Below are 23,425 nucleotides of genomic sequence, written 5' to 3'. Positions count from 1 at the left end.
ACCATAGAAATGGAGATCACATGGAGGGTTAGCAACAGGGAAGTGGGAGGAGGAGAAGGGGGGAGAAGGTGCAGAGAATAAGTAGCATAGATGGTAGGTAGAAAATAGACAGGGGGCAAGGCAAGAATAGTATGGGAAATGTAGAACTAAAGAACTTGTGACACATGGACGTAAACAAAAGGGGGGGAATATCGGGGGAGGGAGTGTGCAGGGTGGAGGGGAATGAAGGGGGGAATGGGACAACTGTAATGGCATAATCAATAAAATATATTTTTTAAAAAAGAAAATACTCATATAAGCAATTATACTAAAATCCATAATATTATAGATATTATTACCTAAAATGAGGTTAACAAAAGGCAGTTAACTTAAATACTAAATATAAAAATAAAATGACATAAAGTTAAATATAAATAATAAAATATAACATATGCTATTAACATTTTAACATATTCTAATAAATCATATAGAAATATATATTTTATATATCAAAGATATTATATAATACAATATATAATTATTGTATTATATATTATGTTTTCAATTTTTTAAAAATATATTTTCTTGATGATGCTATTACAGTTGTTCCATTTTCCCCCTTTCACTCCCCTCCACCCTGCACACCCCCTCCCACCCACATTTACCGCCTTCAGTTCATGTCCATGTGTCATGCTTATAAGTTCTTGGCTTCTACATTTCCCGTACTATTTTTACCCTCCTCTTGTCTATTTCTACCTACCATATATACTATTTATTCTTTGTACCTTTTCCCCTTTTCCCCCTTTCTTCCCCCTCCTACTCCCCTGTTGATAACCCTCCATGTGTTCTCCATTTCATTATATATTAAATTGTACTGTGGTAGTATATATATTGTCACAGTATAATAAATAGGTATACCTTGTACAAGTATCAATAATATAATATGTACAATATATGTATATGTAATTATATTATATATTGCACATATTATCACAATGTAATATACAATATAGTATATAATATTGTAGTATATGAATATAAGATAGTTATTAAATATCAATATAGTAGTAATTGTAGACAGGGGTATCAACTCATTTTCACCAGAAGGGCCACATCAGCCTACCGGTTTTCTTCAAAGGGCCGAATGTAATTTTAGGACGGTATAAATGTAACTACTCCTTAACAGTTAAGCGAGAGCTCGGCACTGCCACTGGGTAGAAACAAGGTCCCAGGTGGGATAAAACAAGGTGGAGGCTGGATTCAGCCTGTGGGCCTTGTGTTTTCCACCTGTGTTGTAGGAGGACCTGGGAAAAGTTTAAGCTCAGAAACAGAAAATGAAAGCATTTAAGAATGTGCCCAGAAAGCAGAAGTAATGCACAGAACAGCAAATATCTATAGTACCTGATGGCTGCACTGGGGGTGAGTGGTGAAGAGTGGAGGTGTGTGGAAGAGGAGCGAAGAGCAAGCTTCCTCCCTGGGGCCCTGGCGGACAGGTAAGTGGGCCCAGGGGAAGCGGAGGGCCTGCGGGACTTCCAAGGGGAGATGCCAGGAGGCAGCTGAGAGGGAGTGGAGAAGATAGTTCACATAAACTCTGACTTTAATCACTCAGAACAGAAATAAGTAAATTAATAAATTAAAAATGCAGCCAGAATTATAAACCTAAAGAAAAAAACTTACACCCTTGACTATTTACCAACTTAATTTGTGATTTTTTAATGGTAAGTTATGGAATTAGAGAATAGTCAAGTATAAAACCCTTTTTTCAAAACAGGGAACAAATGAGCCCCCCTTCCAGACTGAGGCCAGTTCCCCCAACAGCACCCTGATACTGGAAACCACCCCCTTGTTAACTGTCCTGTGGTGAAGTTACAGAACTGAGGGTCAGACAGGACCAGCCTCTCAGCACTGGCCTCCACCAGAAATGACTTCGAGCCCTGAGGTTCCTGCTTAGACTCCCGGTGGGAGTAGTTCCCGCTATGGCCATTCTACTCACACATGATGACGTAAGTCTAACTCCAATATTCCATTTCCCCTCAGACCCAGAAGTGCCAGCTCCTACAGGGAGACTGAGGATTTGGGTCACAGCGGAGACCTTGCCCCTAAAGAAATCTGCAGTTCCCAGGCAGTGAGCAGGTCTGCCTGAACCTCTACTCATCCCCCACCTTAATAACACTAAAATTGGAGCACAGTGTAGAATTACTTTCTATGCAAAGGCAGAAGAAACACTTATGTGCACCAACCTGGTCTCTAACTCAAGGGTCAGCAAACTCTTCAGTCAGACACCAGAGGAAACACTGCTGACTTTGCAGGCCACCAGCAGTAACAGACAACATGTAAACAAAGAGGCATGGCAGCATTCCAGTATAACTTTATTCGTAAAAACAGGAAGGCTACACTTGCCTAGGAGACCAGATATGGCCTGTGGGCTTTAGTTTGCCACCATTTTACTCTAACTAGTCTGGCTTTTCTGGCCTATTCCCATCTCTCCAGAACTTGGCTCAGCTACCTTGAAATATAAACACATTATTACCCTCCACCACTGCCCCCGTGAGATCCTCCTAGATTCTAGGCTCTCCTTCCCTGCTAGGGCTACAGCATTTACTTATTAACAATAATGACGCAAGAGTAATAATACAACTTAACATTTACTGAATGTGCCATTTACAATGTGTTGGACATCATGCTTGATAATTCATAAACACTGTCTCACCAAATCCCCCAAACAATCTAATGAGACAGGTATAGCCATCATCTCCACTGCACTGGTAAAGAATATGAGGCTGAGAAAGGTACAGTGTTTTTCTCACAGTCATCAAAGTGAAGTTGGGTTCCAGCCCCAATCTGTCCGGATCCAGAGCCAGAGTTCTTATCTGTCTTCTGGCTGCCTCCCAGAAGCACATGCAGCTGCCCAGATAGAAGGTGTCCATCCAACCACTCATCCTGCCCTGCCCTCTGGGGGGGGCTATTCTTTGTGCTGCCAGCCACACCCTGCTGGACAGTGACAGCCACACCCTGCTGGACAGTGACAGCCTCTCCAGGTGGCATCCATTGCCTCCAGGCAGTGGCTCTTCTACTTTTTGCAAAATTTTTACATTCAACATAAATACAAGTGCTAAACACCATCCACCACCACCAGAAAATGTTATGTTTATGCCTATTTGTTCTCCCTTTGATGACGGTGATGCAACAAAGGGTGTAAGAGAGCTGCATATATCCTCAACTTGTCCCGTAGGATCGGAGTCAGCTAGGGAATCCTGACTGGTGGCTGGAAATCTCAAAACACAGCATATGTTTCCCCAGAATATTCCCAAGTGAAGCAAGGCTTGGGGCAGTGAGAACCTCAGGTTGTTTACACATGCCCAGCAGGAGCCTCCCAGATTGCTGGGTAGGGAGGGCCCTCCTTAGAAGAAAGGATCCAGTAACAGGGAAATTTAAAACAAATTCAATGAGATGATTTTAAAATCCTGCTCTTATCTTCCTGGTAAAGAGGATTGGCTTTGTAGCACTTCATTGCAATTTCCCCTATTGTGTTTAAGTAAAAAGGGTAAAAATTGATTGCTTTGATCCCACTGTAAAGGTGCAGGTCATCATTATACCAATAGAGGACAGAGGAAATGAGAGCAAATCACGAAAATCCCGTATTCAGCCCGATAGCGCAGCTAGTGCACAGAGCACCTGGCTACCTAAGCTGGTACCCCTCCATCCTCCCAACCCCATTCCCTTCCATTTGCCCAACTGGTTCCCATGTGGCAGCATGTCATAATTCAGGTCTAGAAGATGAGCCTTCATCCCACCCTCCATCCCATTGATCATCTTGCCATGTATGTTCCTGCCCAGTGGTGGCAAGGAGACCTCTTGTTGCTGAGCAAAGGGTGCAGACAAATGCTCACCACTGATTATGCGCAACCCATGCGTGGTCTCTGCACAGGGTGTTCTGACACGGGCTTGTGACACTAAATCCTCAACACCTGTCCACTTTCCTTCTCTGGGCATTTGTAAAAAAATGTAATGAGCCACATTTGATGGATAAATTATTTCAAAATAGCTGCCACTGAAGCAATCTGTGTACACGGTGACAGACTGAGCGAGAAAGGGAACATGAGTGCGTGTGGGCGGGATCTTCATCCCTAAAGCAAGGAACACCCAGGGATGCGTTCCAAGACAGGAAGCAGAACATGGCCAAAATGCAACAACCGAAAAATGGGGATTGCTGACAAAAAGGATAAGAGAGATGTGTAAATTGATGTCCTAAAGAAAAAAAGTAAAAGGATACAGATTGACAATTTTTAAATGATGCAAAAAATCTATACAAGCCAATGAATTCCAAATCAAGAAAATTAAAAAAAAATTTTTTCTTCCCTAAATGCAGTGTTGATGTTTTTGCCCCCCCAAACAAGCATATTGGACATTTTTCTTTGTATCATTACTACTTAATTTTTGAAAGTCTGACCAAATGCATTTTCATTAAAAATCCTCTTTGACATTGAATAATAAGAACAGTGAGGTTCTTGACTAATGGAAAAGGTACCATACTATTCTAAATATTTTTTCCAAAACCAGCATTAAAATTTGCAGTATTACCCATAGGCTTAGGCAGCAAACTAAATCAAACAAATAGAATATTTAACTAAATAAATATTTCCTAAGCTATTCTCACTTCCAAGGACAGATATAAAAATATTTTCTAAGTGTGGGAGGATTCACCAAAATAAATATGACCTACGACAAGTTTCCAAAACTCAAGACAGTCTTAAATTTTCGTAACTAAACTCATATATGCTGAATTGTTATCTGTCAGTAACTTTGACTGCATGTATGTCTAGAAGTACTAGATATATCTTTAAAAAAACAAGAGGGGACTGTCATAAATTGCACAGCCATCATGGTTTTTTAAAAATATTTTTTTATTTATTTTTAGAAAGAGGTGAAGGGATTAAAGAAAGAGACGGAGAGAAACATCAGTTGGTTGCCTCTTGCACTCCCCCAACCAGGGATCTGGCTTGCAACCCAGGCATGTGCCCAGACCAGAACTTGACTGGGGATTCCCTTCAGTTTGCAGGACAGCACCCAACACTGAGCCTCCCCAATCAGAGAAGCCATCCCTTTTAAATCAGGTATGCATGCAACTTTAATAAATATTCAGTCTGATTATTATTTTCCAATAATCCATGACCTTAAGAATAAATCCAATACTATGATATAATTTCTTTTAGCCACTCAACCCAAAAAATTAAGCAGTTAAAAAATTAGTACCCATGTATTTTTTAACCCTCATGACAGTAGATACTATTCTCAGAAAAGCACTATCTGAGGTCAAAACCAAGATAAGTATACTATAGTACTTAATGCTTCCTCCCCCAAACTCTGTGAGTTTCCATGAAAACTAATCTCTAAATACTGCATAGAATTTCCTTGGAAGACCAGAACTTCCTGATAGAACGAAGACTACCTCAGTGACCAAACAACAAAGGCTGCCTGTCCAAATCTCAACAGTCGGATCACTCGGAAACAGCCCCGTCCTAACCGACACCTGTTGAATAACCGCTACTGATGAGCCCTCGTGCATAACTGGGTAAAAGTGCTCAGAGTGTTCAAGAGGGCAAAGGGCAAATTACTGACGTGGAATGCTGGCTGTTACAACCTGTCTACATGGTTCAGCTCCAAGTTTGTGCTGTCTGAATGCCAATATGTTTCACAAACTCAAAACCCAAGTCTAAAACTCACACAACACCACATCATTCAAAAGACAGAGACTGGCTTAGTACAGATTCAACTGGTGATTATGTGAAATGAAACAAAAGAGAAGAGGCAAGCTCTCTATAAAAAGTAAATCCAATCACTGTACCAAGAATATTTTGAGATACTACTTGTCATGTTTGTACATAAAAGTCTCCTCAATTCTTTCAGACCTGTATTGCAAGCACTATGGTTGGAGGTGGTGGCGTATGAAACAAAACTCTCACCAGACATAAGCCCAGTCCAGAAAAAGAAAAGATTTTTTATTTAAATATCCCATAGACCTATAATGAATACTGACAAAGGTGCTGTCAGTAACAGTCCTTCATACATAGGCCTTTGGCTGTTTACTACCTCTTAGCCTTTCAGCAGAGGTTTAATACCAGAATTTTCCATTATCCAAATTATTCCCTTTGCTTACACTTTAGAGTGCCTTGCTTAACTCTGTCAAGTCACCAGGGTCCTAATTAGCAATGAGGAGACACTGTCAGCTGTGACCTGGATGCCCAAAGCCTTACTGCCAGCAAGAAGCCACACCCATGGTAGGTTTGCAGGGGAAATGGCTATTTGGTAAAAACTGAGAGTCATACCCTTATACTGCTTTAACACCAGTTTACAGACCTGAAACCTAACACAGAAAGTGAACTTTTATGTCCTCAGAGAGCCAACCTGCCTAAGGGCAAACCTGAACTCAGTTAAAAAACTTGGCTATCCTTAATATAGATCAAAGTGCTTATTTTTTAAAAAATGAACATAAACATACACACAGTCTAGATTAAGTGTCAGTGAACTAATGAACATTGTTCAAATGCCCATTTTTTCTGTTTCCTCTCATAAAACTTGTAAAAAATATATATATATAGTGATATACATATATATATCACTATTTCCCAAAGCCCAGAAAGGGTTCCTCCCCTCCCCAGAGGGCTCTAGTTCCTCCCCTTCCACCCCAACAAATCCCAAAACACCTAAAAATAACTGGCAGTGACAGCTAAATAACTGTCACCACATGCAGGCAGAGCTCTAGGTACATTACATATACTATGCATATATATGTGTGCATATATGCATATATACACATACATGAGTATGTATGTATACATAAACTTTCATTTATGTATACACATTAAGTGTGCGTGTATGTTCTATGTGTGTACACACACACGTTCTCAATCCTCACAGCAACGCAATGAGAGAGGTACTCTATATTTCCCAATACACAGATAAGGAAACCTAGTACAGAGAGATTAAGTAACTTGCCCAAGGTCACACAGCCAATTAGTGGCAGAGATGGAATGAGCCCAGACACACTGGCTCCAGAGGCTGCACACAAAGCCACAAGGCTCTGTGCCCCAGGGACAGTCTGATTGCTCTGCTCAGCAGGTAAGTTTGTAGAGAAACATGTCAGAAAGTATAGTGTTTACAGCTTCCATAATAAAAAGGACTGGGAACATTTGGAGGCAAAGTTATCTTCCCAAACTGCTTTCACACTTTTTCTTTACCTATTGAAAAAGGATATTCTTTTACAAACCTGGTTAGCCAACATGGAGAAACCAGGAGCATGGAGAAATAGAAAGGTGGAGAAACTATGAAGCAGCAATTCCCAGATTTACAAAGTACTCAAAAACACTAACCATAAATTGGACCTAGACATTCCAAAAAAAAAAAAAAAAAATCAAACACACACACCAGTTGTTTAACAAACTGGCCTGGAAGTACTTTAAAAATGAAAGGAATAATAGAAACGTTTGGGAGGACAATTTGAAAAACTATCAATTTGTCTAAATAATATCTTTTAACTTTGTAATGTCTAGCTTGGTAATTTATCTTTAGGAAATCATCAGAGATGCCACAAAAGTTCATCTGGAATAGTACTCAGTATAAAAGTAATTTTAAATAGGTTCTTTCTAATTTTATTTAAGGGTCTAAAAAAAGGAAAAGAATTAAATTGATTTTATCTATATGATGGGGAAAAATGGAGGCTACTAAGACTGTTTAATGGTATGGGGAAATTAATAAAATGATATGTGAAAAGAATAAAAATTGCATATATACACATATCAAATTCCATGAGCATCTATTTTATATAAATACATTATAATAAATAATAATTACCTCTGGGTAGTGAGATTAAACTAACATATTCTTTTTCATGTTTTCTATGCTTTCTAAGTTTTCTAACTTCAATAGCTATTAAATCTATAATTAAGGGAGAAAATGACAATTTTTAGGAAGAAAGGCATTTGGTCATAAAGCCTACACTGTATCAGTTTTGTTTCCTTCCTGGATATCATTAATAGATCATAAGATTGCCATTCACAGGAAATTTGCAGGTTTCAGCGAAGGATGAAGGATCCGAGAGCCCTCTGGACACCCTGGTGAGAAACGTGGTCGGCTACCAGTCAGGGTTCCCAGACCTGTTACTGCTTGAAAGGCTGCATCAAGTATCAAGGCCAAGCAGACGGCAACAACAGAAAAAGGCCCTACTGCTGAGTTCAGTCTGCAGCTCCCGAACACCATCCGCAGGGGCTCCCCAGGTCTACTTCTCAAGCTCATGGCTAGTGTAAAGCCAAAAAGAAGGGCTAAGTGTGTCAATAGCAGGTGTGCAAACCAGGTAACAGAGGTAACAGACACTAATACTGACCATGTTCCTGGAACAGAATATAACACTAATCTGAAAACCTGGGTCTTGCCAATTATCCAGCCAGTCCACACATAGCATTTTTCAAAACTAAAGTGTCAAATAAACATGAGGATTCAATAATTCTGACTGGATGCAATGTTGGCCTGAAACCAAAATGCTATTTAACAAGGTTAATAAATGTGAAACAAACATTCACCTAATGACAATTTTACAAGTGTTACTTGGCGACAGTCCCTGTGAAGCAATGAGCACTTTAAACGAGGAATGGTCACTGTCCAGCAGCATGTTTGAGGAAGACCAGCAATGATCGCACTGGCATATTTTATCTGAAAATATTGGGTACATTTCTGACCTTCTTATTTAAAAAGGGATTTCAACAAAACAGAATAAGCCCAAAACAATGCGATCAGGAACAGTCAAAGTCTGATAAGGAATATTCAAAGAGATGGGACTATTAATTAACAGGATATTTAAAGGGACTCACCCAATGTTTAAACGTTTGCTCTGTGATTCTGTGAAAGGGGGAATCCATTTTTTCCCTATTATCCTGGAAATTACAATCTGTCTTCTTTCTCTGCCACTCGACAGAAATGGCTCATCAAGGTCAGTAATGACCTTCAAGTTGTGAACTCTAAAGGCACTTCTCTATGCCATATTCACAGATGTGGAGGCGCTCTCCACACAGCACCGTGCCTCCTCCCAACACTCCCATCTCCACCTCGGGGACAGTGGACAGTTCTCGCTTATCTCTTTTCCCTAGTTCTTCCTTTACTCGCCCTCTAGATGTCAGAGGTTGATTGACTGTCGACCTTCTTCTCATCTTTCTATTCTCACTGGGTGAGTTTATTCATTCCTGTGGGTTTACACAGTCTCGGTGCTGATAACCCCCAAATTTAAATTTCTACCACAGACCTTTCCTCTGAACTCTAGATTCTCTCGTATAATCAGAAGCATTTCGAATGTATTATGCCCAGACATTTCTGATTCCTCGTCCTACCCTTCGATTTGAGTCTTCCCCTCCTGGTGCCATACACCGAGTTGCTCCAACCAGAACTCTGGGGATCATCTTTGCATAGTCCCCTGCCCTCCTCACCTGCCACATCCAACCCTCTAGGACACAGGTGGCAACACAAGGCTTGCAGGCTGAATCTGGCCCTCCACCTTGTTTTATCCGGCCCTGCACCTTGTTTCTACCCGGCGGCCGCACCAAGCTCTAGCTTAACTGTTAAGGAGTAGTTACATTTATACGGTCCTCAAATTACATTTGGCCCTTTGAAGGCAACTTCAAGGCTGATGTGGCCCCCCGGTGAGAATGAGTTGGACACCCCTGCACTAGGAAGTCCATTCTAACTCCAATATAGATCTCAAATCAGACCACTTCTCCTCATCTCCACTGCTGCCACCTAAGCCATGTGATTATCCTCTTTCACTATGACATGACTTGCCAAGGGCCCCCGATGGTCTCCAGACCGATCCCTGCAGAACATCAACAAAAGGTCTGTTTAAACATAAGCCGGGCCGTGATTATCCCACACTTCAAATGTTTCAATGACTTCCCCACTACACTTTGAAAACAAAATCCAAAACTCCTTCCCATACCCTAAGACTCCTGAGTATCACAACCCTCCCATCCCATCCAGTACCGTTCTCCCAGTGTGGGCCACACTGGTTTGCTCTCGTGTGTTTCGGTGCAGCAAATTCCTCCCAGTCTCCAGGCCTTTGCACAGGTTGTTCCCACAGATTCTGCCAAAGTGGCTACTTCTTTTCCTTTACATCTCAGTTTAAAAGTCACTTCCTTAGAGAGTTCTCTGATCGTCAACCTTGCACCCCAATTATTCTTCTCTCAGTCCTTTATACCTCCTTCTTGGCACTTACCACTACTTCCAAGGATTTTGTTCCTTTAATTTCTGTTTCTCTTCTTAACCCCAGTTGCTTGGAATGTCAATTGCAAGAGGGAAAGAACTTTACTGCCTTATGCCTGTTGTATTTACAGAGCTCAAAAACTTTTTAGATTTTGCCCCAACCTAAGGCAAATCTTCCTAAAAATAAGAGCTGCCTGGCAGTGGGACAGCCTCTGGCATTCATGGACTGACATTCGTGGACTGGCAATTGTGGGTAAAGGGCTCAAGCAGAAAGTGGGTGACCATTCTATTGAGGCTGACATAAAGGGAGTTCCGGTGCTGGGTGGGAGACTGGGCCAGTAACAATTCAAGTCCCTTCTGTGAACTTTCTAGTTTTATAAATAGAATGCTTTGGGAATTTCAGGCTAAGAATATACTTTTAAAGTAGCAAACATCATATTATTTCCTCACGAGCCAAAAGTTCTCTCTAAATGGCCCCATTAAACAACCTTCTTCCCTGAACAAAAGTAACTCCCCTGAAGTTAGACCAGTGCAGGCTCCTTCTGTGTGTCCTGCCCGAGGTGGTTCGGGGCAATGACAGCCCACAGTGCCCTTCTTTCCAAGCCCTACAAAACGTGGCCCAGAAACGACTTGGCAGAGCGAGCAAGCCCACTTGCGGTAAACCGAAAGTTCCACTCTTCATTCATTTGTGATGCTGCTCTGTAAACACACCAGGATCGTTTTATTCAGCGGCATACCCATTAATAATGCAGAGATCTTTACACAGGCAGGCGGAGAAAATTGGTCCTGAGTGATTCCGCTACGATGGTGTCTACACAAATTCAGAGGGACTGAGAGTCTCATTACAAGGGAGGTAGAAGCTACTGGCCACACAGGCTCCGTGGCGGAGCTGACCACTGTTCCGCAAAGCACAGCAGGCACGTTTCCCACCTCTGTCCTCCAGAGTCTCACAGGCCCTCAGCCCTCTCCTCCACCTCACAGACATGCCAGAGACCCAGAGGCCAATCCAAGATCATTCCTTCTAAATACTTCGGTAGCTTCCTTCCTCTACGTCGACCTCCTCCAAACTTTTTAAGTAAAAAAATTTCTAAATATGCCATTCTTTGGTTCTGATGGTAACTTTACAGTGATTTTTCAATTTATCAGATTAGACAACACACCATTAGATACTATAAATTATTGGATATTATAAAATATTGCAAATACACCTATAGGACTATGAACAGTACCCTTAAATAATTTGCCTCCAAAAATTTTTCAGAAAGGTAGCAAACATTTTAGACTTTAAAAGCCAAGGATATTTAAAATTCCTTTTTATCTATCCAGCGTTAACCATGCTACAGAGCAATACGTGTGGGGAGCAGGGAATGTGAACTGAGAACCTTTCTGAAGGGCTGGTGGACCACACTTTTCCATTTAAAACACAAACGCCCTCTGATTCAGCAATCTGACTACTGGATGTTTAACATTTGTATATACTCTGATTAGATTAAAATAAGCACACAAAAGCATTTGTTTTAGCATCCCATATAATAGCAAACACCTAGGAGACTCAAAAAGCCTATCAGTAAACCACAGCACATCCATAAAATGGGACAATGTGCTGCTGTCACGAAGGAACGAGACAGATCTCTATGTGCTGGTGAGAAAACCCCATTAATAAGGATAATGACTACATGCTGTATATTCTGCATGACCTGGATGCATCCACTCGCTCTGTGTTGTGGGAAAAAGAGCATCCTTTGGCAGCCACTGCTAGGTAAGCCGTGGCACCTATTAAGTGGGTGCTTGGCCAATCTTCCGGAACCAGGCCAGGTACCTTCGGAGGCTGCCGAGGCCCCTGCCCTCACTCACTCTGTCCTCCTTTGCGTGGCCTAGATGCATGAGCGAAGAGAAATTTTAATCTCTGGTTTTCCAGGTTTAGATCTGTATCATTCATTTCTGAAAATCTACCTCGAAAGAGAATGAGTAGAGTCTTTTCCACTGCAAAAGAGATGAAAGGAAAATCAGTGCTTCCTCTAATGCTATTCGTTATGTAAAAAAACACAATCTAAGAAAAATGTTTTCAACTTTAAAGTACAGTGCCTGCCATTCTTTCAAATCCCAAGAGAATGAGAAAGATCAGACTGCAAGGGGCTCTCTTTCCCGACTAGAAGCTTGTCTGTTTGCCTGGCTCAGAGCGGTAAACAGCTCTTTCAACTGAAACTGCTTCCCCAGGAGAAATCAGAGTATGTTAAAGGTGAAAACATACAGTGAGATCTACACATTTTTCATATTGAAAATCTTAAAGACTATGTGAACTGTTTTGTAGTTATTCAATCAAAGAAATACTTCCAACCCCAGGGGGGGTGGACGGGAGATAAAAAGAAGAGCCACAGAAGACTGCGCCTGTTTTCCCCCCTATTATTTGACCCAAGTCTTGAGGTAGGGAGACTAATTAGTTAGTAACAAGTGATATTAACTAAGTTTCCAAGTTGTATAAAAGAAATCCCATTTACGGTGCTTCTCCTTTGTCACAGGTTGTGATACACAGGCATTTATTTACCTAGGTTGTTTTACTTACACACCATTCATTTGGGGGGACTTTATTAATGAACATACAAAGTTTAAGGCCAGATGTCTATTTGAAAAAGTCTCTTCGCCAAACAACTTTGACCACTAAATCTGATTTTATGTAAGCATTCTGACAAAAAATAACAGTGATTTCATTTTTGTTTGGAGGGGTGTGGAAGTAATTAGTTAAATGAACAAGCTATAGCCTGGTGCACTGAGCTGTCTGTGGTCCTGAAAACCGACACCAAACTGAAACGTACTGAGCTCTGTTCTTTCAAAGCCTCCCCCATTACACTGCATTAATTCACACACTTCAATCATGACTCACATGACCATCTTATTTTGCCAGAGCGTGTATAAACATTTTACCAAAGGTCACAGTGACTGGCTTTCCAAGGTTCTCCTTGGAAATGTCAGGGACTCCGGATGTTTCCTTAACCAATTCTGGTACACAGAGCCAGAACTGGCTGTAATGCTTACTTTTCCTGAATACAGTGGGAGATCGTACCATGTACCAGAAACCCACACTAGCCAGCTCTTGCTATCTAGTCATCACACTGATATGCTAATACGAAAAAAAAATGTCATTTTAGACTACATGCTACACAAAAGGACATGCTCGAAATGGCATTCGTTTCTTTAACTCTGAGCTAATCAATATATTTGGAATTCTTACTAGTAAACTGAGGTTGCCTATTTGCTGAAGACTTAAGAAAGAAAGACACTTATAGCAGTGACCTCATAAGTAAAAAAATAAGCCTGTGCACTTGAGTTCGTTTAGCTTCAGGGTAAAGTATTTCAGCAGCACCTCTGACTCTATTCTCTGTATCAATTAGAACATTCTTCAAAAGGGGGAAAAAAGAAATTGGGACAACTGTAATAGAGTAAACAGTTTTAAAAAATACTTAATTTCCCCAAAATATATAACATTCCCATTTTTCTGGTTCTTCACTTCTAGCTCAGAGTTTCTACATTCATTTAGTCTTTCCCCATTATATATATATATATATTTTTAAAACAACTTCAGGTAAGAGATTATAGAGCTTCAGCTTGAGAGGAAATCCCGCTAGATCAAAGATTCTCAACTGGTGTGCCGCAAGAAATTTAAAAACACATAATGCCTGACTATTTGGTCAGGAGCACTGACCCCTTTTCCCTTAAATGGTCAAATTAAAAAAACAACAACAGCCAACACAACTATAGTGTCCAGTGTAACTAAATCAGAGTTATACCCATTTTTGTTGTGTTAGGAAAAATACATCTTTTGGTGCACTACAGAAATTTAGCGGTTAGTGTCTGTGTGCCTTAAGAAAGATGAAAAAGGTTGAAAATTGCCGTTCTAGGTAAAATACTGAGTGTGAAATCTACATTCAAAACAACTAAATGATATTACCCAAGTGTGCATTTAGAAATTATATGAGGTATGATTTGTTGAACAGAACCACGTGTCATATAAAATAAACCCCATTTTTGAAATCTATCATTCTGTCATATTTGTATCACCCCACGGAAGAGAGGGTTGCTGTGCTTATCTGTGGCCTCGCATTCTCACCCACGCCACGCACTCCAGCCGATACATCTGCGCACCGTGTGACAGAGCCTGAACCAGCCAGCGAGGGCAATTCTTCCAGCTATGACATAATTCATAAAATATGATTTCCTATATTTTATTAGTTCTCTAAGTTTCGGAGAGTTCTAATGTGGTTTCACATATCTTTACAACATGCACTTAACATTTGGCAGCTCCTCTCAGACTCCTATAAGTTATTTCCAAAAATACCTCAATAATTCTTAAAAAGTCAGTGTTTTTAGGAAGTTTTGATGTTTAGGCCATCAAATATCCTTCTTCATGAATGTCTGTATAGCTGTGTGCTTTTCAGAAGAAACCGGATAATACAAAAGCTGATGATGGAAGAAAAAAAGGAAAGAAAACAAACAGCGGTCTCTTTCCAGAGTCGATTAAGTAATTAAGTAAAACCACTCTGGTCTCCAGGTCAATAAATAAAGAAACAAATAAAAGATAGTTACTTGATCTTTTATCATACCTCAATAATATTTTATATTAATCTTTTAAGTTAAACATTATTCATATATCAAGCTTTTGGACTTAGAAAGAAACCACAAAGAAATGTGCATGGGCAGGGCAGCTGGCAAGCAGTAGCGGAGCACAGTGGGACGCATCTGGACCAGGGGCTCATATTTGTATCACCGGGGCTCAGAGGGCTGGGCCTGGTCACGCTCTGCACTGGCTGGCTGCTCGACCTACCGGCAAACCGCTCACCTCTTGGATTTCAGGTTCCTCATCTGGAAAGTGCCTCAAACATCCTAAGACCTATCTTGTGCCTTCCAGCTCTGTCTACTCTTCAAGTCAAAATGGATACACTCATAACACTTGAGTTATATTTTAGTATCACTTTAAAATGTTTCACCCTCTCAAAGGCCCATTATCATTAATTAGTACCTAATTAAAAGCAGATGTATGTAAATTATTAAATTTTAAAGAGTTCAAATGTGTGTTATGCCTTGTTTTGCCCGTGCAGTTTTATTACTTACCTCCAAATATTCTCTCTCTTTCTAATTCTCCAAACTCACTCCCTCAAAATCACACTTTTCACCGTTCTTGCAAATTTGAAAGCAAGATGAATTAATTTCTCCCTCCTCATTTGGGTTCATGTCATTTTTATTTTGTTTGGGCAACAGCTAAAACTGGTTTCTTCTGTATTTAGTCTACATTTGCTAATTACTAACTTAATATTAATTTAATTTATAATTAACGCTAAGTTCCTTAAATGGGAAATTCTATACAACGCTTCAAATTACCACTCCTAAAGGAAAGCAGGTTAAATTTAAGGGTTTAATAGTTCCAACAAATGTCTAACAACTGTTCCAAAAATATCAGAAAATACATATTAGGTGTAACTCTACACTGGAAAACCCCAGTCATGCTTAATTTTTGAAAACCCTAGATATTTTAATTCACAAAGCTTAATTATTCCTTTGACTAAAGGCTACAGCAACGTAAACAGCTCAAAATATGACCCATGAATTTTGTACAGAGGATTCTGAAATCGTCAGTAACAGCCAAATCCAACAATAAAGTCCTGGTTGCATTTAAAACACTTTCCTAGCGAGACCTCTCACAAGGGCAGTAGCCTTCCCTCTTGAATGGCATTTTTTTAAAATGATGTAATGTTTGCAGCTAAGAATCTAACAAATACCATATATACAGAACTTGTATTCAAAACTTATAGCAATTATTTTTTAATGTTGGGGGATGTAGAAAGGGTTAGAGCTTTTGTCGTGTCTTATTTATATATGTTAGCTAGGACTATCACCAGCCTTTTTTCTTTCCGAAACTACATTATAGAAAATGATACAGAAGAACACAATCTTCCATAATGAAGCAACCACTAGGAAGAAGTGGTATCAAACTAGAATACAGGTTCACCCTACAGATCGCAAGGCTGGTACGTAACTGGCATTAGGGAAGCAAGTGCAGAAGTGGATCTACCTGAAAGATAGGGGGACATCTGAAGGATTTAGTAAATGCATCCCAGAAATGACTGCGTGTTTACATGCTGCACTATTTTGTATTTAACTTCTTAAAAGAACAGGTCAGGTGCTAATGTAAGAACACAGCATGTGTCTTCTGTAACCTCAAGCAAGGACACGAGGGTTTGGGAAAAAGCTCTGCTGCTTTGAGCTTCTCCAGGCTGGTGGCCTGACTGGATCATTCATAAACAGCAGAAGCTAAGTTACCTGTATTTCCCTGGCGTGGTACACGATGATCAGACCGAGCAGAATGATCGTGGAGAGACTGATAAGGCATTTCAGAGCTAAGGAATACAGCGACGCCTGCAACACAGTCAGACAGAAGCACTTTTAAGAAAAGAGCACTTTTAACCACCTAGGCCCCTGAGGGGTAGGGAGGGTGGGTCAGTCAGTCCCCCAGCAAGTGGGCCTGAACTCACAGCAAGGGTTGGGGGGGAGGGGGCGAGGAGCTGTCTTGGCTCTGTGATATGTCAGATCACTTGGCCTCAAGGCAAGCGAGAGGAGAGGAGAGAGGAGAAGGCCGGTGATCAGGCAGTGGGATCTCGCCATCGCAGCCCCAAGTGCAGCTCCTAGCGCTGGAAACCGGAGAGAAGTTAGTTATTCCTCAGTTTAAGGGCTCCAGGTTGAAAAGGGGCCTCCTAAATCCCCAGCGCTAGAAAAGGATTAGAGTGCCTTCCCCATCCATTCCTCGAACTATTTAGTTAATCTACCCAAAGGCGCTGGACATTCACTGCCTCCAGAACTTTGTGCGCGCGGAAAGGCTTGCTCTCTGGAGTTGCCTCAAGGACTAAGCATGTCCATCTGAGCCATGCTCGCTGTCCCAGCAGGCGCCTCCGATTGTCCCGGGAAAGCTTGCAACTGGCAGGCAGGGAGTTCTCGCCAGTGCCAATCCCAACCACTGGACATCCCACTTTGCCGCCCTGGACGGGCGTGCAGAGGGTCGAGCGCCTACCTTGTCATATGCGCCCCACGACAGCTCGGTCTCGATGACCATAACCACGATACCGAACATGCCGAAGATGAGCGCGTAGTCGCTGAGACGCTTGCGCTTCTCAAACAGGGCACGCCGATGGCCCAGCTTGTAGCCGATATTCTGGTTCTTCTTTTTGCTAGACTTGGTGCCACTGCTGCTACCATGCCCGCTGCCGCTGCCGCCACCGCCTCCCGTGCTCCCGCCGCCGGCTCCATAGAGCGCCAGGTTATTGGAGTTGTTGTGCTCCGGCTTTGACACCACGATCTCCGGAGCTGAGGATGAAGCGACGGCGGCGGCAGCGGCAGCTGCAGACGGGGAGGACCCGCTGCCACCTCCTCCTAAGGACACGGGTGGCTGGAGGGGCTGTGCCTCTGAGTCCATCTCGTGCAGGTTCCGGCGGGACGCGCTCAAGTTGCTCAACGGCCGCATGACGCCCCCGTTATACCTGCAGCTGCTCATGGCTATTTCGGTGAAGGGGTTGCTCTCGCGGCGTGCCTGGGGCTGGTGGTGCTGGTGGTGCGCCGGGTGCGGGTGGTGGTGGTGGTGGTGCGAGAGCGGGGGCCCGGAGCCCAGGCTGCCGAGGCTGCCCGTGGGGCTGACGGCGGGCTGCAGGCTGTGGCACTGGTGGTACTGGGAGGCGGACGCCGGCTGCTGCGCGTACTGCTGCCGGAGCGCACTGGCATGGCTGGACGGAGTCAGCTCGCTCACATTGAGCTGGCTGCCCCGACGCGACGAACAGCAGCAGCAGCACGACGAGCCCGACAGTGGCGAGGAGGTGCGGGTCCGGAAGGCGCCGCCGGGTGAGGAGGTGCGGAGCAGCAAGGACAGGTTATCCCCCGCCCCCGCCCCCGCCACGGGGGCACCGGAGGAGGCGCAGCTGTTGCACCGGAGGCATGGGCTGCTGCCGCCGCTGCCCGGCTGCTGGTGCACGAGGTGCGGGTGGTGATGTGAGTGCGGGAGGGGCACGAAGGGCGGGCACGGCTTGTCCTGGCTCTGTTGCTGCTGCTGGCAATGCAGGTGTGAGGAGCGTGGCGTTGGCTGCTGCTCTGAGAAGAAGCCGCGCTGGAACTGCAATGAGGTTTCCATGTCAGGGCTGTTAAAGCTGCAGGGAGTCCAGGCGGTGGTGCACCCTGCGCAATGCGTTATGGTCGGGAGCGGGGACTCCTGCTGCTGGTTCGAGGAAGGGCCCATGCCGGCTCCGGTAGAATCCAGGCGGCGAGTCCGATTGGTTGGGCTCACCAAAACAATGGGCATGACATCACCTGCGGGGACCAAGACTGAGTTTGCAGCGCGCGGCTTAGGGCAGTGTGTGTGAGAGAAGGAAAGATAGGGAGGTGTATCTGCAGGATGAAAACCCAAGGGTGCACAGGATGAGGTGAGGACAGGGGTTCCACCTGCTGACTGGGAGCGCCTGTGAGCACCACTAAGGACAGGGAGCCTCCAACCAGTGCAGCCAGGTCGCAGGGGCAGGAGGAAAGAAAGGGATGTCCATCCTTCCCAGGCCACCGCCCACCTAACTATTGCTGGATGTGCACTCTAATCACCTGCGCCGAGTACTGCAGCACAATGGGCAACCCAGCAGTGTGGCAGGTGCAGGGACAGTGCGGAACCCACTGTGCTCTCCTCTAAGGGCAGTGGAACAGCAGTCCCCTCACCCCACGCCCACCTCTACTTAATTGTCCTACGGAGAGTGGGCTGCCAGCTGACAGCCAAATAACTGTGGGGAACCCGCTTTGGAGAGAAAAAGTTTGGCGACTGGCTACACGAGTGCAGCCGGGCTTGGGGAGAATCCTGGGGTTTGAGCTCAGGTTTGGCCTTAAAATCAGACCGGGTTGCACCCAAGGATCTCCCCCTCTGCCACTGGGCTCCAGCGCTCTGGAGTCAGGATTGGCTGCACAGAGTTCTGTCTCCTAAAGCACTGTGGAGCGGGTAGGGTTAACTGCTTAGGCACTCGGGCAGGGGGAGGATGGGGGCGGGGCCGGAGAAGGGGGATCCCCGCCGACCGCGGGAGGAGCCTGAGCGGGCTTCCTGGGTCCCCCTGGCGGGGGCGGAGGGCTTTCCCAGCTACCGCTCGCTCACATTTGCGCTTTCTTCGAAACATGAGGGGCTGGCGCCCCCGGCCGCCAGGTCCCGGGCTCCGCCACTCAGGCCCTCTGACCGCCTCAGTGAGTAGGTCCTTGGGTTTCTCCGGCGGAGAGGCAGCTTGCTCGAGGGTCTGGGGGCTGCTCTAGGATCGCTGGGCGCCAGATCCTCCTCCTCGGTTCCTGTTTCTCTTCCCCACCTGCAACACAGACACAAAGCAAAGGCAGGTCACAGAAGCGCAAACACTGAGCGTCTTCATTGCCAAACCCTGACTGCAGCGGCGGGTGGGAGAGGGGCCTGGCACGGGCTGATTCACCCAGTAGTCATAGCCCGGCTGCGAAATTACTAATAGTGATCAGTCGTGCAGAATAATAGCTGCCCGAGGATAGAGTTAGATTTTTGTAAGAATTAGGTATACTAATAATTTTACTCCCCAGCAAACCAATAAAAATTGCATTTTCGTGTTTCACAAATCTCCTGTACTGTGTGCTTCTCTTAAGCGATGGAACAGCTCAAAGCAGTGGCGGACCCTTTCGAGGATTCTTTGTTACTGATCCATCTTTAGTCTTGATTGTCTTTGTAACTTGAAATTCTCCCCTCACCAAAAATGAAAGAGATTGAATATTCGTTTCCATTTTTAATAGTGATTTTAAAGCACGATTTTTATTCTAGAGATTATTATAATGAATTAGATACACCAAGAAATTAGAGTGAAAGCAGATCACCCTCCTCATTAGGTAATTGGAATTCTCAGCTGGATCCAATTTCCTGATACTCTACTCAGCAGCTGCCCTAAAGTTGCTTACCAGTACTGGCTCAAAGGGAGTATGTGTATGTTTCCAATGCACTGGAGTGAAAAATTCAGCTTAGGACATGGGCTAAGCCATTTAAAATTTTTTGAGCATTCAAGTAAACACATTCAAAAGAAAAAAAGGAGAGTTTGCTTTTAGTTCCATAGCCCTCAACCTGACATAATGAATACTGTCAGAATTTGCATTTCTCAATAGTCTTGGTCAGGGATAGAATTTGAATGGCTAAACATTGGAGACTGAATTTGAATGGCTAAACATTGGAGACTCTTCATAATCTATTAGAATTTCGGCGGTTTAATAAAACTTGTTTAGAATTATGGAGCTCATTGAATGTTGGGGTGGCTGAGTAGATTATTGCATGACTTGTGTCGTGAGCATAACTATTAAAAACAATTCTAAATGAGTGGGAATTACAATGAAAACTTTTGCATTAAAAGCTATTCACCTGGTGTGAAACAAAACCCAGCTCCAGCACTAAATCCATCACATTTGTTTCCACTTTAAAACAAACTATACAACCGCCTTCTAAGGCACAGGTGGCAAACCCAAGGCCCACAGGCCGAATCCGGCCCTCCACCTTGTTTCATCTGGCCTAGCATCTTGTTTCTACCCCGAGGCAGTGTCGAGCTCTCCTTAACTGTTAAGGAGTAGTTACATTTAAACAGTCCTAAAGTTACATTCGGCCCCTTGAAGGCAACCATGAGGCTGATGTGGCCCCCATTGAAAATGAATTTGACACCCCTGTCTAAGTGGTTGCTTTATGAAGCTGATTGAGTGAACAAGTTTGATTCAGCTTTACAAATCTAAATACTTCAAAGGAGTGTTATCAAAAAAACTAGCTTTGCCCTGGCTGATGTAGCTCAGTGGATTGAGCATGGGCTTGCAAACCACACGATCTCAGTTCGATTCCCAGTCGGGGCACATGCCTGGGTTGCAGGCCAGTTCCCAACAGGGGACACACTCGAGGCAACCATACATTGATATTTCTCTCCTTCTCTCCTCCCCTTCCTCTCTAAAGATAAATAAATAAAATCTTTTAAAAAAAGAAAACTAGCTTTGCATAAATTTAGATGAAAAATTACATAGACCACCCCCCTGAAATATACAATAATTGCTACCAGTATTAAGTTACATATAACGTTTTGGAATTAACAAAATATCCTAAGAAAAGTGGTGGCTACACCCTCTCTGTCAAACCGACTTTCTCAATTACCAAAGCTTTAGAGATTCCATAAACAAAATAATGGGAAAATATTGTATCATTTTCCATGCATATCTTTGTGCCTTACTATGAGACTATGTGCAGTGCTGTTAATCATGCAGAAACAAAAGTGTTTACTGAGGTTTATGTCAATGATGTGTGGAGTTCCCACTGTTCACAAAGAGAGCTATGGGGAAGGACAGGACTCACAGGGTAAGAAAGAGATAGAGGTCTGTACCACAGCTCAGAGAACTATCACAGTATCAAAACTCGGGTTAACAATGTGTATGCTTAGTCAGTATTTTGAAAAAGCTCATGAAGTGGAATAATATGAAATCTACTTTGATTGTAGGAAGAGAAAGTCCATCAGATATTTATCATATTTCTGTTTTAAGGAATCATCAGATCCTACAGACTCAAAAAATCATCTTGCTAATAAGTGTCTGTATTTGGAGAGTGTGATAACCCCCTATTTGTATGATGATGAAAAAAATCACAAGATGTCCCAACAATTTTATGACTTTTAAAAAAACATCAGGGTGACATTGGTTAATAAAATTTTATAGGTTTCAGGGCTACAATTCTATAACACATCATCTGTATATTGTATTGTGTGTTCACCACCCCAAGTCAAGTCTCCTCCCACCACTGTTTATTTCCACTTTACCCTCTCCTACTCCCCCACACCCCTTTCCCTCTGGTAATCACCATACCTCACCATACTGTTGTGTATCTATGAGGTGGTTATTTGTTTGTTTGTTTGTTGCTTAATCCCTTCACCTTTTTCACCCACTACCCCTTCCCCCTCACCTTGACACTTGTCAGTCTCTGCTCTGTATCTATGAATCTATTTCTATTTGTTTGTTAGGGTTTTTTTTTCATTTCTGTCTGAATCACCCTGAATTTATTGTTTGGTGCATCTTACACTATTGGGTTATGAAATAGGCACATTGAACGGGTTCTTATTTTCATTATTCTTTTCTTTATAAAATTAACAAACTGTAAGCTAATACATGAACTTTAAAAATGTGTATGTCAGAAGCTTGCTTTTTTTTCCTATGTAGGATTGTAGAGATACATGTAAAGTTAAGCAATCAGAACAACATAGACAACACTCTATCATGTGGACAGTGCCTTGCACATGGTGGATACTCATGTATATTTGTGAGGGTGAGGAGGGAAGGAGAGAGAGAGAATGAAGAAGGGTCGAGGGAAAGGTCTCAAAACAATGGCCTACTTTTAGAAAATTACATTTGCTTCTCTTTCTGCCAGTAAGATATTTAAGTGCTGGACTTCTCTAGTTTAACACCAGAGGTCCTACTCATCCATGAAATGCATTTCAAAAGTAATCAATGAGATACCTTTATTTCCACCAATATAATGTTGTGTAAAAATTGCCTGTTTTTTTCCTTGTATACTAGAATAACTGCTTTCCCATATTTGTTGTATGTCAATCTCATGAATATGCAAGTATACATGCCACACCCCCAACACACACACACACACACACACACACACACACACACACTCTTAACAGCCTTAGAAAAATAATTTTCCCAGACCACAGGGACTTGGGGGAAAAACTTTTGATCATTTGCTCTTCGATTCCTTATTTTATTCAGATTTATATTATGCCATTTTTTATAATTTTCCTTTTCATAGGAGTTATTTGTCTGTGTTCTCTCTCTTTACTGTTCCTTAAAAAGCAGGACTCTGTTGAATTTGGAGGTTTGTGATTCACATCCAAAGGCAGTCAGAGCAGTTGAGGTAGAGGGCCAGGGTGTCTGCTTCTCACACTGCCTGGTAAGGGAAACTCTCACCTGCAGCGTAAGTGCTTTTCTGAAATTTATTTTTCTTTACCCAGATGAGTAGATTACTGGGCGGTGCCACACACAGGTGTTGTGATGAGATTGAGCCTCCCAGGACTTAGTTGGCTTAAACACCAACAGGGACTGTATTACCAGAGTTATCTTCTTAGCACGATTTCCGGAAACAACAGTTAAAAGGTCGTAAAACCGCTGCTATTCTTAA

The 23,425-nt window shown here is 42.9% G+C and overlaps 1 protein-coding gene across 2 annotated transcripts in view; it reads right to left on the bottom strand.

The window, feature by feature from the left end:
- Positions 1-19,520, bottom strand: part of KCNN2 (potassium calcium-activated channel subfamily N member 2) — a 150,006-nt gene extending 130,486 nt beyond the window's left edge. For both annotated transcript variants that reach the window (XM_037032195.1, XM_037032196.1), the window contains exons 1-3: positions 19,379-19,520; positions 17,279-18,561; positions 16,534-16,629 (exon numbers count right to left, since the gene is read on the bottom strand). In XM_037032195.1, the coding sequence (XP_036888090.1) occupies positions 16,534-16,629; positions 17,279-18,561; positions 19,379-19,400 (1,401 nt within the window). In that variant the 5' untranslated portion in view covers positions 19,401-19,520. The remainder of the gene's footprint in view (positions 1-16,533; positions 16,630-17,278; positions 18,562-19,378) is intronic.
- Positions 19,521-23,425: the final 3,905 nt, after the last annotated feature.

Source organism: Sturnira hondurensis, unplaced genomic scaffold (assembly GCF_014824575.4).
Source record: "Sturnira hondurensis isolate 20B ecotype Veracruz unplaced genomic scaffold, ASM1482457v3 Scaffold0021354, whole genome shotgun sequence".
Lineage (NCBI taxonomy): Eukaryota > Metazoa > Chordata > Mammalia > Chiroptera > Phyllostomidae > Sturnira > Sturnira hondurensis.
This window is presented reverse-complemented; position numbering and strand designations above follow the sequence as displayed.